This window comes from Acipenser ruthenus, chromosome 59 (assembly GCF_902713425.1).
Source record: "Acipenser ruthenus chromosome 59, fAciRut3.2 maternal haplotype, whole genome shotgun sequence".
Lineage (NCBI taxonomy): Eukaryota > Metazoa > Chordata > Actinopteri > Acipenseriformes > Acipenseridae > Acipenser > Acipenser ruthenus.
In genome coordinates this window covers 1,836,957-1,855,818 of record NC_081247.1, presented here as the reverse complement: position 1 = coordinate 1,855,818, position 18,862 = coordinate 1,836,957, and the positions used below count along the sequence as shown (strand labels likewise).

The 18,862-nt window shown below is 41.9% G+C and overlaps 1 protein-coding gene across 1 annotated transcript in view; it reads right to left on the bottom strand.

The window, feature by feature from the left end:
- Positions 1-215: 215 nt before the first annotated feature.
- Positions 216-18,862, bottom strand: part of LOC131725024 (Fc receptor-like protein 5) — a gene marked incomplete at its 5' end in the record, with an annotated part of 33,257 nt that continues 14,610 nt past the window's right edge. Inside the window, 6 exons of the mRNA XM_059018355.1 lie at positions 216-571; positions 1,046-1,076; positions 1,330-1,431; positions 1,884-2,159; positions 5,296-5,556; positions 10,120-10,401. Of these exons, the coding sequence (XP_058874338.1) occupies positions 484-571; positions 1,046-1,076; positions 1,330-1,431; positions 1,884-2,159; positions 5,296-5,556; positions 10,120-10,401 (1,040 nt within the window). The remainder of the gene's footprint in view (positions 572-1,045; positions 1,077-1,329; positions 1,432-1,883; positions 2,160-5,295; positions 5,557-10,119; positions 10,402-18,862) is intronic.

Sequence of the window (18,862 nt, the reverse complement as noted above, 5' to 3'; positions counted from 1 at the left end):
AAGAAACAGAAGAGGAAGAAGGAGAGTAACACTTTTCAGAAGTTTCTTATCTTCTTATGTTCTTAATACAACACACCCCTTCCAACGGTTAGGAAACATAATTTAATTACCATTAATATCTATAATAATGACTTTTTGTTACCTCAAACCCCCAATACTTTGAAAGTTCAAATACATGTTGAAGGTGTATCATTAATAATACAGAACAACACTAGTAAAATATAGCAGTTTATTGACTAAAGGATAGCTTATGAATACATACATTGTTCAGTAATGCACTTCAAGTTACACTGTGCAATCAAGCAATCTATTAAATAAATGAATTAAATCAAACAATCAATGAATAATCCATTTGTTTTGAGGTCTCAGAAAATACCCCAGTCAATGGTCATTTTCTGTAAACTACAGCCGCAGTTTGAACAGATATTCACAGCAGTTCTAAGACAATGCATTCAGGCTGCTCTTCAGTACGACAGTGCAATACTATTGCAGTTCCACTCCAGTGTGCTGCACACGGCTGCAGAGCTCAATCCTCTCTGCTGACTGCTCCTGATCCTGATCCGAGGTTTTCCTGAGACAGATGTCAGAGACACACAAGGAGGGCTCAGAGTTTAACTGCAGCAATAACAGAAGCTTTAAAGGATGATGACACTTCTAGGCTTCAGAGTAATCAAGTCCCATTGAAATCACAGAGTGCATTTCAGGGTAAGGAGCAGCTGTGTATCAACTGTAAAGACACTCTGTGGAGGCAGCAGCTTTGTGACATTACTGATGAAAGGGTTATTTTTTTAAATACCCTGGATTGAACTTGAATCAAAGAATAATGATTATGAATCTTTATCATCTGGAAAACCAAAAAAGCCAAATTAACCCAATACAGCATTTCAGGACACAGGTCAAAGTGAAGGTGAGTTTGCAAGAGGGATTTTTAAAGAGCGAATCAGAAAGTTTCCATCTCCATTTTCAGTGCTGTAAAGGATGATGACAGGTAGAGATAGCGAGTGCTGCCCCCTGTCTTAACACATACTGGTCAATACTGTCTTACCGTGATGTACCACCAGCAATACACAGGGAACCTGGAAAATAAATATGCAGATTGTTTTCAGTTTGTTTCTTATAATTGTGTTATATGTGTTTATATAAACTTGCTAAATGTTTATTTTGGACACTGTAAATTAGCTGTGTATATTTAATGAGGAAATCATTCTTTTTTAATGAACTATCCCTAAGACTGGGGTGTGCTGTTCACACTATAGAAATCACAGGAAGAAGCCTGCATGTGTGCTGAGACAGGCCAGGTGAAATGTGTGCACTGACTGGGAGTCTCACCTTGGATCCTGCAGTATTGAAGGAGCAGCAGAGTGAACACAATGAAATGAATCAGAGTGAAGCTCACTCTGTAGCCAATAGCAACAGCGCTGTGCCAGGACGCTGGGGGAAGGAAGGTACAATATGAGTGTGTGCTAGTGACTTCCATACACCTTGACTGAGCTGATAGGGATTCAGGAACATTACCCTGCTCACACTCGCTCTATAGGACCAGACTTCAGCCACTCTGTCACTCCAATGGCTGTCTGCTGTAACTGCATTTTATTTGAACCATCATTTTAATCACTCAATTAACACTAATTTGGGTAAATTTATTTTAAATGTAATTAAACCTATTGTAAAACTAAAACATTAGTGGGTAACATACACTACTGAATATAGTACAGAACCAGTGTCTGTACAGTGTATTTGTTTCCAATCCAATGTGTTGATATTGCTGGCAATTCTGTGATCTGTTTATTAAGGGTTCTATACTGGGAATATAATGATACCTATTATAATCTATGAGATCACTTTCAATCATCAAGTCAGTTATGAAAAGTTTCTGCTCTTACTTTCCACTTCAATGTGTAGCTCCTGGCTGCTCCTCTTCACTCCCTGTGACTCCACAGCACACGTGTAGCTCCCAGTGTGGCTCTTCTCAGTGCTGGCTATGCTGTACAGTGCAGAGTCAGTGCTGTTAGTCACAGGCTCCCCGTCTCTCACAATGGTGTAGTGGAGTTGAGGGCGGGGGGTTTTGTTCACTGCTGCCTCACAGGTCAGGTTAAGAGCCTCTCCCTCCTTCACTGTGGCTCCTGGAGAGGCTGTCAGAGTCACCCTGGAGAACAGCTCTGACACAAGACAACAAGAACACTGTCAGAGGGTCTGTGGAGAGTCAAACCAGGTGAAACCTCTTCCAGATATAGACAGTGCAGCCTTAAGGACTGACATTGTGGTTATAGATACACAAATGAATAGTTTGATTGTCACAACAATGAGATACATGCCTTTAACAGCCATACAGAGAGATTATGTACTGAATGTTCATTGTGTGCTAAGAGTAATCCCACATATTAGCCCACAGTCTTACCTGTATAGAAAGAGGCACGGTGTCATAGCCACTGACTGTGCGTAAGACACACATCACCAACATGGAGCATTTTGACTACAGTGAAGCACTTTTATTCTCTGGAGAGCAGCCCCGAGATGGGACAAATGGAACACCAGGCTCAGGGGGTAGAAAGGGGGTTAATCGGGCACCTCCTTACAGAAGCCAAGGGTCACCACAGAAGACCAGGAGACAATGTTGGGGCCAGCTGGCACCAGATGACAGGGTGTCTGGGTAGGTGAGGGCAGCCCTGTCCATCTAGTCCTTGACTGGGGCTGGCTGAGCTCCAACATTCCCTCCGACCCACGCGGGATGGAGTTAATCAAGGAGGGAGGTGGCCGGTGGTGGCCATGTGTGTTTTGCACAAGGGAAGAGGTGTGTGGCAGGGCGGACGGGTAAATAGTGTGATGTGTTAGCTGTGTAAATGCACATTTGGCAGAGATGGGGTTAAATATATCCCTGCCACAGTGACAGGTGTGGCCATTCTCTAATTAGGTAATTGAGTGCTATTTGGGGAATGGCCACATGTATATAAAGGAAGGAAAACCCCTTTGTTGGGAAGGGTTAGTTTAAGGGAAAGGCTGAGAGCAGCATGTTGTGTTTTCGGCATGGGCACCGGGACAGCACAGCTTGGGTGCAAATCTGATTTGTGTTTGTTTAAATCTTTTGTTCGTTTTTTTGTTCCTGTATTGCTAATAAAAGTGTGCATCAGCACTTAAACTTGAGTTTTTGGTCTCTGGTAACCAGCCTTGGCCGTGACACTACCCTTTCACAGACCTGAAAGCAGTTACTGTGCACTTTCTACCCCCTAATGCAATGAGTGAACTACAGCCCATGGACCAGGGGGTTATTCCTGCTTCAAATCCTGGTACAGAACATTTCTACTAAGAGAGATGAGTGCATGGACAGCAGCAACCATAATCCAGGTGGACATTCTGCAAGCCATGCAATTCACACGCAGAGCATGGGAGCAGATGTCAGAAACATGTGAACTACTTTAAACATGCTGGATGGTGTGCAGAAAATGGTGGTCAAGAGAATGAGATGCTGTCTGTTAGAGAGGAATGCGATACACTGGGAATATCATAAACAAAACTGGAGGAAATTGAATTTGAATAAAACCAAGCCTCTTCATGAGCAACTATGAGTGATGAGGACATTATTGAACCAGTGACATTGACAGTGACGGGGACAGAATGAGGACATTTCTGGTGATGAGGACGTAAAAGGCACAGAACCAGTTACCCCTTCACTGGATGAGTTCAGAAAGGCAATCACAAATTCACACAGTCATTACCTGGAACTGGTTAACAAGATTGAAACAGCATGCATTGAGAAAAGCACGAAAAAGCTGAAGCAATCTACTCTGGACATTTATTACAAAAGCAGAGACATGTAATTACTGTATTCAACTTGCAAGTGTAAATATATATATATATATATATTTAATATTAATGACCATAAAGTTGCACAATATATTGTGAGGGATTGGTTAAAGAAAATGAGGAAAATGTGAAAAGACAACGTAAACCAACTGGATGGTAAACAAAGAAAATAATGTAAAGAGTTTGGGATCAAAAATGAAGTCGGGTTAAACAATACATTTTGTAAATAATAACTGTGTGTTAAATAAGGGAAAGTAAAAATAAATAAGTTTGGTTTAAAATAAATACTTACTATTGTGTAGAGACAATACACGGGGGGCACTAGGGCCAGGTGGAAGCTACTGGAGTCAGGGTTGGCTCCAGTTCAAATTAATTATTCATTTAATGATTTGTCAATTGTTTAACAATGTAATTGGTTACCATTTAAAATGTCTGTGAGGGTTTGGTTCGGGAGCTGGAAAGTGATGTTCGGGTGCTGGATTACTATTATTAGTATTATTATTTATTATTATTGTTATTATTATTATTATTATTTTTATTATTATTATTATTATTATTATTAATTAATTTATTATTATTAGTAGTAGTAGTAGTATTATTTATTTATTTATATTATTATTATTATTGTTATTATTACTGTGAAACTGGACAACAAACTATTGGTATAAGGTATCTGGACTACGATTTGGACTGTGATTTGGTTTTGGAGACGAGGTAACAGCATTAGCCTGCCTCACTATTAGTTAGGTAAAGCATCTGTTTAGAAGGACCCGAGATCAAGTTAGGTTTTGTTTTCTTTATTTTTCTTTTGTAAATAATAAACACTCGCTACAGCGTTTTCTCACATCCTGGTTGTCAAGTGTTTATTTTAAGAAGGAACACCTGTGGCAAAGAAGGCAATCCCTCACAATATATAGGCAAAAAATACGATACCATTATTTATAAAATAAAACTTGAAACAAATGATTCTACATTGTGATTTAGCAGTGCTTGTATTGTTTTGTCAGACTGCTTGTGGTCTTGCAGAGCTCAGCACCGGACTCTAGTCTGCACAGAACGTGCTCCTCTCTGAGAAAAACAAAGTTTCTTCAGGGGACAACTTCTGATAAAAAAATAAAAAAATAAATACTTGCAGTAAGATGTTCAAATGGGCAAAAAGAAACTAAACAGTACAGCCAAGAGAGGGTGAAAAGACCACAAAACAAAGGCAAGCAAAACATGAGGGAACTTTCATACCTACCAACATTTACTTTAATAATTGATATCCATCCAGAGCCTCTTTATTGCTATATTTGGTATGGCCTCCTGTGGATTTGTACAAATTCAAGACATCTTGGCAGAACACAATATCAGAAAGCTCTGCCCTTGATAGGGGCCCTGTTACTTTCGTACCTTAAATTAGCAATACACTAAATACAGTTGACCTGGACTCCAATATTAATGTAGCAGGGAGACATTACAGACAGAGAAGGGGTGATGTTCGAGTGAACCTACCTCTCACTGACACCTGCACCTCTGCAGAGTCACCAGAGTAAGTGGAGGAGATCCACATCGCTCTGCACTTGTAGGACCCCTCGTCACTCTTTGAAACACGATCCACACTCAGCTCTTTGTTATTCTGGGACTGAATCTCTTCATTATCTTTAAAAAAGACAATCCTGGTAAATGTATAATTTGTGCGGACACGACACCTCAGAGTCAGAGAGTCTCCCTCAATCACAGGCTGGAGGGGAGTCTGCAGGATCACCCATTGATCTGAAAAGACAGAAAGAGTTCAGATCAGCAGGGCTGAGAGACGGGTCAGGATTGAGGAGTCTGCAGGATCACCCATCGATCTGAAAAGACAGAAAGAGTTCAGATCAGCAGGGCTGAGAGACAGGTCAGGATTGACCACTGACTGGAGGGAACTGACAGTTTTACACAAACACACCTGCATCACCACCAGTACACTCTCACCATCTCTCCCTCCTCATCCACTTTCTCTCTTTCACTCTCATTTTCTCTTGGGTGACCTTATTCGTAGACATGACGTTAGTTTCCACTGTTCTGCTGATGATACTCAGGTTTACTTGTCCCTCAAACAGGGCTGTGTGGATCTGCTGCTAACATTTTGAATACCTGTCTTGCTGACATCAAGAACTGGATGTTTAAAAACTTTTTAATGTTAAATTCAGACAAAACAGAAGTCATGATACTGGGACCTAATAAAAATACACATTTGGTTTGTTTTATTTGATTGACTGTACAGATTTTAGGGCAGATGTAAAAAACTTAGGTATTATATTTGATACAGACCTCTCTTTCAAAGCACTCATTAAAAATGTTACAAAAATTTTCATTTAAGAAATATAGCAAGACTGTGAGTTATTCTCTCTAGGCAGGATGCAGAGAGATTAGTGCATGCTTTTATATCCTCTAGGGTTGATTATTACAATGGTCTTTTTATTGGGACTAGCCACAACATGATTTCTCACCTCCAACTTGTACAAAATGCTGCTGCTAGAATTTTAACTCTGGTCAAGAGGCGAGAGCATATCACCCCCTGTGCTGGCATCCTTGCATTGGCTCCCTGTTAGTTTTAGAATAGATTTTACGGTGTTGCTGTTAACTTATAAGGCTTTAAATGGTCTTGCTCCTCCATACCGAATAGGAGGCACTTTTTTACACAGAGAATTGTGAGGGTCTGGAACCAACTGCCCAGTAATGTTGTTGAAGCTGACACCCTGGGATCCTTCAAGAAGCTGCTTGATGAGATTCTGGGATCAATAAGCTACTAACAACCAAACGAGCAAGATGGGCCGAATGTCCTCCTCTCGTTTGTAAACTTTCTTATGTTCTTATGTAACCCTATGTCCCTAATCGCCCGCTCTGATCACTGGATGCTGGGTTACTCTCTGTACCTATTATTCAGAAACAAAACCTCAGGTAGTAGATCTTTTAGTTATATGGCACTTAAATTATGGAACAACTTGCCTATCACAATTAGAGAAGCCCCTTCAGCCGATGCTTTCAAATCTAGCCTAAAAAAACATTTTTATAGCTTGGCATTCTCATCTACATGAGCTGATATTCTCCTGTCTCCATACTGATCCCACTGTTGCTCTTTTTAAAACTAGATTAAAACACATTTTTATAAGTAAGCAATAAGGCACGACAGGGTGTGGGATATACTCTAATATCCACACGCCCCGGGTGCGTTATAAGTCACGAGGCAAAGTCGAGTGGCTTTAAAATTTATAAAATGGATCAACCTACATTACAAAAAAAACCCCAAAAAACGTAAAAACATGTTTTAATGAACAAAAAAGTCATTTTTCTTAAATATCCTTCCACCTCTGCCTGACCTTAGAAGAAATAGTCAATTAGAACATAAAAAAACCAAAAATGCATTAATTAAAAAATAATTTCAGATGTTGAATTGAACATTGCCATTGAAAGTGCAGTTTTGATTCGTTACACTTCTTGTAATTCTTGGTTTATTCATTACATTTTAAAGTAAAATATTACTGTCCATTTTCATCATGACACAGCACAAATGAGTCTGCCTTTAAATCACTCAGACCCTTCCTCACAAGACCTGCAATAGTATCAGGTGAGAGTGCGTGTTTTTTTTTTTTTTTTTAAATCATCCTTTGTTATCTGGGGTAGTAACAGGAGGCATCCATACCAGATTTGTGCTACAGCTTCACAGTGGCGAGAAAGACATTATTTGCATGGAATACCCGGCCAGTGTTAAGAAACAATTTAAAACAATGTAGGGTACAGCAGAAGACATGATACCATTGTACCTGGACACATTTAAAAGGTATTACAAGAATTGTCGAGATGAATCAGATCACACAGCTGCACAGGGGGTGCGTACTTTATATGTAAAAAAATAATGTGATATCTTAACAATTGTAAGTCACCCTGGATAAGGGCGTCAGCTAAGAAATAAATTATTATTATTATTAATAATAATAATAATAATAATAATAATAATAATAATAATAATAATAATAATAATAATAATAATAATAATAATAATAATACTGAAGAATGGACAGACCGGGAGCAGCTGCAACAAAACATCTTTAACCCCAAAGTCTCTTTTAAGAGGGACCCAAATCTTTTGTGAAAGTTTAAGAGATATTTTTAAAACTATTTATTTTCAAAATGGGATAGGGAAACGCCGTAGTTCAGGGAGAAGGAACAGAGCGATCAGAATGGCAAGTTTTGAATTTATTTGAACACTTAATACTTTTGCTTTTTTCACTGCTTTAATTAATCATTGGTGTCCGATTCAGATTCATTCAATATCTCATGTACACTTCGGTTTCCCAAAAGTTCAACATTTACATAAATCTCGTCGGTCATGTTTATTGCGATCAATTCCAATATGTCTAGTGGCGTATGGATATCTGCCAGTGATTTGCCCGTTTTTGAAGAAAAGTGCCAACACAGAGTGATATGCTGTAATATCAACATCCCCATTTGACCTGTTTTGACCAATCAGGATAGAGTATTTAAAATACCCATTTTATAATATAGCTTATATATCTTAACTTTTTTACCCTTATATATCCTAACTTTTTTTTTTTTTAATTTTTTTACATATTTTACTGTTTTGTTTTTATTCTGTTCCTTTTTTACTGCTTGTTGTTGTTGTTGTAATAGGTATTGTTTCTATCCTTGTAAAGCGCTTTGTGGCGACCTGTCGTGAAAGGCGCTATATAAAAATAAAATGGATTGATTGATTGATTAATTAATTCTAACCTTACCTGTGATTACTGATTTTTACACCTGCATCAGTGAAAGTGCTCCTTCTGTAGACGGAATTCCATCAAAATGGCCTCCATTCCTATGATTCGTGTAGAAATGCCCAAAAATATGGGGGGGGGGGCGGTAATGTTTCTGCACGTACTTGATGACTTGTGACCTTTTAGTATATTTTGCTCCTGTTGAACTGTAACTTGATTGAGACCATAGACACCTAACCCACAGAGCACAGGGGAGGCAAACTATATATTTGTCACCTCGACTTTTTTTGCTCTGTGTAAACACACTATTATTCTATGTTATGGTTTTGCTTATAAATGATTTAAAATGTAAAAAAGGAAAGTCATTCATAAGACGCCATGAGTCCAACATTAAAAATAAATCAATCAATAAATAAATAAAGGAGAGACCCACAATAAAACTCACCGTACACGAACATTGGTTTGACCCACCATAGTCCGCTCTGCACTATTTACAACAGCTAACGTTCGCAGCAGTGTGACTGCAACAGAAGATGGGCAGTTTGGATGCTACAAAAAATGATTAATTAAAAATAGGCTAGGTAATTGTTAGTTTAGTTTGTTTTATTCTCTATTAATTAAATTCTATTCAGACGGTTATTTATGTATTTATTTATTTTTTAAATAAGGATATTAGTTGGTTTGTGTTGCTGCAAAGCCATGAACGGGTTTAAGTTCAACAACAACTCTAAATAAAATGTTACTGCTTAAGCACGGGTAATAATCTGAAGCCCCGTGGTACTGCAAAATAACAGAATCCTATTTTTACTTTAGAAATGTTTTTTCATTAAAAACTTGTCATTCTTTATTAAAATTAACTTTCAGCTTTCATATTGAAGCTTGTTGTGTACAACTCCTTCAAGCAAACCAAGGAGGAATTTGCCCCAGGAGTTTCAGTCAAAATGATCATTGGCCACTTTCACCCACGCACCCGTGACTGACTAATCATCATTTATTCAATTTACGGCTACAGCCACATTCCCACATGTGTTCTGGCAGGGAGAAATTTAACCCCTTCCCTGCCAATTCAACAGAGAGGAACCAGACTAGGATCACGCTGCAAATATGGATTGAAGGAACTGAATTTATTTAGCCTAGAACAAAGAAGAATCAGGGGACATTTGATTGAGGTTTATAAGATCTTAAAAGGCGATGGCATAGTTAACCCGAACCAATGCTTTATGCACAGTACAGAAACCAGGACCAGAGGGCACAAGAAAATGAAGCGTGGTGAGGGGATGGAATGGGTACAAGTAATTACAGCAGATCTAGATACGTACAGCAGGTACAGTACATTCATTTTTTCTGATAATTTTAAACCGTTTTTCAGTATGGATGAAGCACAAGTATTTATATTATTAGAATTTGCAATTTAAGTTTTTATTTCTAATACACCGAGAGCAAACCTAAAAGGAAGCCATTATGTGTTAAATGCATAAGTAGAGAATTACAAAAAAAAACCATGTTACCTACCTATCTAACCTACCAGAGTGCATTATTCTACAGTGTGGTTAAATATTACTTAATGAAAATGACTTACTGGACACAGTTAGGTTGACAGCATTACTGCGCTCCTGTCCTGATGCAGACTCACACCAGTACACTCCACTGTGGTTATACTGAGCGGTACTGATTGTGCAGCTGTCCCCATATCTCCTGCTGTATTGATCACTGCACCCTGCCTCTTCACGTCCATCTCTGTACTGTTTAAACCCCCAGCCAGCAGATCCCCCCTCCACCTCACACCTCAGGGTGACTGTATCTGCTGGGAATATCTGTGTCCAGGCAGGATGCAGGGTCAGGACAGCCTTGGGACGAACCTCTGAAACAGAGAACAGAATAGGATTAGGGGAAAGAGTTTTTAAATTCTGAAGGAGGAGATAGCATCTAGTCTCCTCTCCAGTAGTATTTCTGGAGTGATTGCAATCTCCTTTCAGAGGCTCGCTAGCTTCACCAAATCTAAACATCAAATGAAAAGTGCAGCCTGTGCTTTCAGCTTCTGAGAGGTCCTGTTTATTAGTGGAGGAATTCACTGTTGTGTGACTCCAAAAAGTAAACAAATAACAAAAAGAAGTTATAGGAGGCTGTGTGGTCCAGTGCTTTAAGAAACAGGCTTATAACCAGGAGATCCCCGGTTCAAATCCCACCTCAGCCACTAACTCATTGTGTGACCCTGAGCAAGTCACTAAACCTCCTTGTCCTTTCTGGTGAAACATTGTTGTGACTCTGCAGTGATGCATAGTTCACACACCCTAATCTCGTATCTTGTAAAGCGCTTTGTGATGGTGGTCTACTATAAAAGGTGCGATATAAAGATTATTAATATTATTACAAAACAGAATACTTGAAGATCCACTCTGAACACGGTTAAAGACAGACCTTTGAGCACAAACATTATACGTATCTGTGCTCAAATGATTATGTTAAAATGTATTTTTCTGATTAGTGAGTTGAGTATCTCAGCTGAACTACTCCATTACTAAGGTCTGGAGAGGTTACAGATCAAGCAAGACTTCCTGAAGGGATCAATTCTCCTTATAAAATGGAATGTTCGGATGCTACATGCTGATTGGCTGTAGAGGAATTTGAACCGTGCAGATATACAGTATAGTACAAAGCACGACGGAACTTATTTTTGCCTAAGCACAGTTTGATTAATAAATTATCAATACACGACATTAAAACTTGCAATAAATACACACTGGTGTGAGAGGTCTTTTAAAGTTTTTTAAAGTTAGTGACATTCCTTTCGTAACATTTGATTTTTTCAGAGGCATGAAAGTAGACAAGTGGCTAGAATTGCAAGAAAAACCTCCATTGAAAAAAAGCAAAAGACACGAAGATCTAACAAGTCAACAACTTAATGAAATCAAAGAAAACAAAAATAAGGCAAACACAAAAAAACAGCTGCTTGTCCAGCTGGTGTTTTTATTGATTGGATTAAACAAAGATAAATGGTAATCGACTTAAAAACAGTTTCTCTTAAATATTTAAACGGTCTGGTTTGAGAATTCTATGCTTCAGTGTGTAATTCGGCTGGTTAAGAGTGCTCCGTTTCTAGCTTTGTTGACCTCCGCGTGGGTCTCAATCACTACGTAAACAGCACTGAAATAAACTGCAATGTTAGCCCTAAATCAAGCATTTAAAAATGACAATAATTAATTTTTATCGATAATTAAAAGATATAGGAAAGGAGGCAGACACCGCAGTTCACTCTAAAACCCATGGGAGTAAATCACCTCATTTCAATGATGACTCGCTCATCGCTGGAAAAAATAAACGAGCAGCAGTGTGGAGTAGTGGTGAGGGCTCTGGACTCTTGACCGGAGGGTCGTGGGTTCAATCCCAGGTTTGGGACACTACTGCTGTACCCTTGAGCAAGGTACTTTACCTAGATTGCTCCAGTAAAAACCCAACTGTATAAATGGGTAATTGTATGTAAAAAAATAATGTGATATCTTGTAACAATTGTACGTCGCCCTGGATAAGGGCGTCTGCTAAGAAATAAATAATAATAATATATTGAAACCTCCAGTTTACAACAAATAGAACCTTGTTTGAGGCAGTATATTTTCTCCAAAGCGGAAGGATATATAATAAAATTGTTAGATTTTTTGAAAAAATTAAAAAATGTGTTTGGTTTAAAAAATATATATATATTGTGTCCGTTTTTATAAGCAGGATAACACACTCCAGGGCCTGTGTGTTGTGCTGCATTAACCCAACTACAGACATATTTTAATGCAACACAACGCACGCCTTGTCATGTGCTTTTATTATCCATTACATATGACTAATAATAGTGTGCACCTTTCCCTTTCAGAGCATCAGTAGCAACACTTAAATCAAGTAGAAACTAGTTGAGAGATCAACACCAACTGTTTTTTTTAATTATAAAATTTGACCCACCTAGAAACTTTTAATCCAACAGCTTTTCAATAGAGTTCAAGACTTTTGTTGTATGCCAATTTGTTTTATTTATTTTTGAAGTTATTGCAGTAACCACTGGATCACACAGTTCTCTCTCTTTCTTTATCTCTGTTTTAACTCACACAGCTACCAAAACATTTACAAGCAGTGGAGGCTTCTTAGAGGAGGCAAGGGAGGCAGAGCCTCCTCAACTTAACAAATAAACAAAAAAAAAAAAAATATATATATATATATATATACATACCATATGTATATACAGTATATTATATATATATATATATACACTGTATACACACAGACACACACACACACACATATATATTCATGTAAGGTATAAACCACGACGGGTCGAGTGGGTCCCATGATATATATCACGCCTGGGGTGGTGATAACTTTACCCACCCCAGAAGTGGTACATATCATCGGAACCGCACGCCCCAAATTGGTTTATACTGCTTGAATGTCCATCTTTGTTTTCTTCTATTTCATTCAGCTGGTCCTTATCTACTGTTATGTGTTTACTCTTGCTGGTGCACTTATTTTATTTATTTATTTATTTTTCAGATGGTCTGCTGTCTTCACTCAGAAGGTTGATGTTGTACCAGTTATGTGGAGTTTCATCCCTAAATCTAGGTCAAATGCCACTCATTTTTGGCTGTGGTTTTGAAACTAATAACAAATACAATGTCAGTTTGTCATGGAATTTAGAATGTAGTGGTGCGTAGTGATTTATTCAGTGTGAAGCGGCTCATTAGTATGCAAGCCGTGCTATACGCTATATATAGTATGGTCATGTGATGCTGTTTAACCAATCAGAGGTTGTTATTTTTCCAAGCCATGTTATTATATATATATATATATATATATATATATATATATATATATATATATATATATATATATATATATATATAACACCATTGTATTAATCATTTTCAATAAAATAAAATAGCATTAGTGGCTACAATGTAAGAAAAAAAATATTTAAACCTAAGCTCAAGATTCAGTATTCCTAAATGACAGCAATTCTGGCTGCTGAGAGACACATGCTTACAGTACTAGCAGTGCCTCCCTTCTCCCATTAAACACAGTGTTAGCAGTGGCAGATCACGTGATCTGAGCACGGGTTTTAATTGGAGGAGTTACTCGACCCACATCCTCCCGCCCCCTCTTGGCTAAAAAACTAAACAAAACGTTGCTGGTTGTTGCTATGGTAACTTAAGACGAGACGCAAAGTACTGTGTGTTTTTTTCACTGTAAGCCAAGTAACAGCCAGAAAATATAGTAACAGCCTTTCAGAATGTCAAAAAGGACTTTTACAACTGGAAAACACTCAGCTAAAAGGCTTAGAAATGGAAAGTTGCAAGTAAGTCAGTTAGCTCCCTGTTGTAGGTATCTTTTTTAATTTTTTTTTTACTGTAATGACTGATGACAAATACAGAGAAACAAAAAACAATCATTTGTTTTGTTGTAGTGGAAAAAGAAAAAATGAAGTGTTTCTTTAACTTATACAACCCGTTTTTAAAGTTAATAATATATTTTTTCAATACAATTCAATAAAAAACGGACTCTTACTGAAATGCAGAGTAACTCAAACCGAATGGAAGAAACAGAAGCCTGTACTAGAGTTACACTTTTGTGTTGTTCGCTGCGCCTGCGGTGTACATAAGTTCAATTAAATCAACTTAATTACATTTTTAAAAACGGTAAAAACTGAAATCAGAAAATAATAAAAGTGATTTCATTGGGCCCTAACTTATTAATGAATCTGTTTTTACTTTGACTCCCTGTCAATGTTAATTTGTTAATAAAGCTGAAAATCATGTTAGAAATCACATTAAAAATCCCAATTTCTGTAAGGCTAATAATACTGAACAAGAGATTACTGATGACCTTAGAATTCTATGGGTAAGGGAAAAAAATAGATACATTATGTGAAAAAAGTTTTAAGTGTGGTCCGCATGTGTATAGCTTTTAAAACGTTTGTATTCAGGGCAGTTTGGAGACTGACTGTAATTGTTTCCAGTCTGAATTGGCTTAGTTCTTGATATTGATGCTTTGTCAGAGGACAAAATTAGCTGACCTTCAGACCTGTTGCCACCCAGACCTTCAGACCTGTTGCCGCCCACAATTGGTATGCTGCTTAAAATTTTTCCGACTGGCATTTCTGCTTCTAATTAGTTAGTGAATAGGGTGTGACACTTTGGGAAATAACATGCACACTCATCTCAATTTTCCTCCTGTAATTCTGACCAAATTACCGTCGCTTAGTAAATGAGGCCCATGGTATCCTGGGAGATGTAGTTTTAGTGGAAATATTAGGGGAGGCGGGTAGGGAGGCAGACACATTTCCCCACTGTTGTCACTGCCAGCTGGACATGGATGGATTTTACACCTCACCATACCTACTGGATGATCTGTTCTAAAATTGTGTACAAGGTGCCAGTGTTATGGCAAATTTCGGCCACCCTATAAAAGTATATTAACATGCACTGTTAATATGCATTTAACAACAAAACAACGGCACTATCAGTTGTGTGTCTGCAAGAGACAAAATTAGTTAATGTATTCAAATTAGGTTTGGGTTTTTCAATAAAATATTACAAATAACATCTGAGCTAAGTGTAAATATGTAAAGCATAATATACACACAAACATGCATATCTGGTTTATTGTATTATAGTGGCACGGCAGCACCACTATAGTTAGGGTTGAGAAGGCAGTTTAATATTAAACACCAATTTCTGTAATTTAATAACTTTGATCCCGTGAAATGGATTTGCACAAAAATTTGGATGTGTGGTCCCTTTGGTTATATCGTGGAAGAAAATGAATCGCTCTGCATTTTAAGTAATGTTCTATAATGCAAACACACAATTCATCATCGCAGTTATTATTCATTTGATGAGTTTAGCGAGGGTGAATCTTTGTTTTATGAAACAGTTAGGGCTTGATTCCGATGAAACGAGTGCAATCGCAGACGCAGTGGTTAAAGTCAAACACGTCTGCCCCGTAGGACATGGCTTCTCCAAAAGTGCGATTCTGATCAAAATACAAACTCAGCGCAGGCGCGTTTAGTGGCGCACTGACAGCACCCAGCCAATCAATGCTGAGTAGGTTGGAGAATCTGCTATCCAATCAGGGCCAGGCAACAACTCCTTTGAGACCGAATGTGCTTGCATCTCCGCAAGGCTCCGTTTTGAATGTAGAAGTGCCGATCACGTTGTAGCATGGCGTAGCACAGAGCCAAAAAACAGCTGTAGGTCACTGTGGCAGTCTGGCTCGCAGTGGTGAGGTGGATGACGTCACGGACCAGGAAGTAACTGAAACCAAACAGTGGATGGGCGGGTGAAGCTGAGTGCAATGGCACTCAGCGTATTTATTAATAAACAAACAACAGATTTAAACAAAACAACAAAACACAAAACAAAAGGGCACGAGGGCCAAACGAATTAACAAACAAACAAGTGTCGTGCTGGAGAATCCAGCACGTTTTAGCAATTCTTTTTTTAAATGTGACTCGCTCTCTCCGCTCCCCGTACTCTCCTCTGTACACCCAACCTCGAGTGCAGAGAGCTGCAGGTTTATATACTCTGGCAGAGGGATTAACTAGTTGTTAATTATCTTATTATCCCTCGGCCAGAGTCTGCACGCGTTTGGTAAGGATGCATGACTGTCAGCTAGTTAAATAAATCAGTCGCTGATCAGCCATGCATCCTCACGGGGTTTTTAAATATAATAATAAAAGACGCGGCGCTTTTATCCGCGCCGCTAACAAAAATACAAATAATAATACATAGAGGCGGGACACTCCGCCACACATGCCCCCCCTTGTGCGCAGCACACATGGCCTTTTCGGCCACCTCCCCCCTCAGTCTCAATGTCCTGGAAGAGGGGGAAGCAAGTTGCTTCTGGGGGGTGGCCATGGTGGAATTTCTGGCACCCCCCAATTCTTCGTGGCCGGCAGCTCCCTCTTCCGGGGCTCCCTCCACACTCTATCCTGCCGCGAAAGTGCGGCTGGGGGAGCTGGTCTCCTGACCTTCCCCCTCCTCTTCACGGCCAGCAGTTCCCCTCCGTGGGGCTCTGACCACACAATCTCCTGCCGCGAAAGTGCGGCTGGGGAAGCTGGTCTCCTGACCTCCCCCCCCTTCTTCAAGGCCGGCAGTTCCCCTCCGTGGGGCTCCGACCACATGATCTCCGGCCGCGAAAGTGCGGCTGGGGGAGCTGGTCTCCTGACCTCCCCCCCTTTCTTCATGGCCGGCAGCTCCCCTCCGTGGGGCTCCGACCACATGATCTCCGGCCGCGAAAGTGCGGCTGGGGGAGCTGGTCTCCGGACCTCTCCCCCTTTCTTCATGGCCGTCCGTTCCCCTCCGTGGGGCTCCGGCCATAGTGTAGTGACCCCAGGCGAAGCAGGATCCCTGGCGACCCCAGGTGAAGCAGGATCCCTGGCGACCTCAGGCGACGGCAGCGGACCCTCGGGAGGCGACGGCAGCGGACCCTCGGGAGGCAACGGCAGCGGACCCTCGGGAGGCGACGGCAGCGGCAGCGGACCCTCGGGAGGTGAACTCGGGAGGGGAGCCCCTGGCCATGGAGGCGGCAGCGGGAGCTCCACTTCTTCCTCATTCCCTGTAGCTGGTGGCTCTCCAGGCGATGTGGAGCAACAGGCAGCCCCAGGTGATGCGGAGCAACAGGCAGCCCCAGGCGATGCGAGGCAGGCATCCTTGGGCGAAGCGAGGCAGGCATCCTTGGGCGAAGCGAGGCAGGCATCCTTGGGCGGTGCGAGGCAGGGCAGGAGCAGTCCTTCCCATGACGGTGGAGGTGGAACCAGCAGGTATTCACCCTCTGCTGGTGGAGGTGGGAGGGGAAAGCAGTCCTCCCACGGCGGCTGAGGCCGGAACCAGCAGGCATTCACCCTCTGCTGGTGGAGGTGGGAGGGGCAAGCAGTCCTCCCATGGCGGTGGAGGCGGAACCAGCAGGCATTCACCCTCTGCTGGTGGAGGTGGCGGAGGCAGAGGCAGCTCTTGCTGCTCTGCTCCTGGTGATGGTGGAGACAGAAGCAGCTCCTGCTGCTCTGCTCCTGACGGTGGTGGTGGAGACAGAGGCAGCTCCTGCTGCTCTGCTCCTGGTGGTGGTGGAGGCAGAGGCAGCTCCTGCTGCTCTGCTCCTAGTGGAGGAAGCGGTGGAGGTGGCGGAGGCAGAGGCAACTCCTGCTGCTCTGCTCCTAGTGACGGAAGCGGTGGAGGTGGGAGCAGCGTGTAGTCTCCTGGCGATGGAGGTGGGAGCAGCGTGTAGTCTCCTGACGTTGCAGGGGACTGGTGCGGCTCTGCCTCTCTTGCAGGAGACTGGTGCGGATCTGCCTCTCTTGCAGGGGACTGTGGTGGAGGCAGTGGCGATGGGGCGGATGCTGGCCACTCAGAGGGAGGCTGTGGCGGTGCTGGCTCCCTCTGCTGTGGCGGCTGGGCTGGTGTGTGCCGTGCTCCCTTCAGCAGCATAAATAGAGGCTGCTGGGGAACACCAGCATCCTGCCCTTCTCCCCCCCAGAAAAATTCAGGGGGTTGAGCCTGTAACTCCTCCCCTTCTGGCTCTTGGGACTGCAGCTTGGGTCCTAGGGCTGTGGAAGCCCCGACTTCCCTCTCTTCGGGCCGTGGATGCACCGACTCCTCCCTTTTGGGCTGTGGATGCACCGACTCCTCCCTTTTGGGCTGTGGACGCACCGACTCCTCCCTGTTGGGCTGTGGACGCACCGACTCCTCCCTTTTGGGCTGTGGACGCACCGACTCCTCCCTTTTGGGCTGTGGATGCACTGACTCCTCCCTCTTGGGCTGTGGATGCACCGACTCCTCCCTTTTGGGCTGTGGACGCACCGACTCCCCCCTCTTGGGCTGTGGACGCACCGACTCCTCCCTCTTGGGCTGTGGACGCACCGACTCCCCCCTCTTGGGCTGTGGACGTTCGGGCTCCTCCCACTCAGGCGTAGGACGTTTGGGCTCCTCCCACTCAGGCGCAGGACGTTCGGGTTCCTCCCACTCAGGCGCAGGACGTTCGGGCTCCTCCCACTCAGGCGCAGGACGTTCGGGCTCCTCCCACTCAGGTGCAGGACGTGCAGGCTCCTCCCACTCAGGCGCAGGACGTGCGGGCTCCTCATCCCGACTCCTGCTCTGGGCAGTCCTCGTCCTCATGCCCATAGGCAATGCACATGGTGCACCACCTTGGCTCCCTCTGCTTCCTCCTCACTTTTCCCCCTCTCTGCCTCCTTCTCCTCACCTTCCTCATTTGGGCTGGTTCCTCCTCCTGTTCCTGGAAGGGGCAGACAGCCACTGTGTGCCCATACACCCCGCAGGCAAGGCACCAGC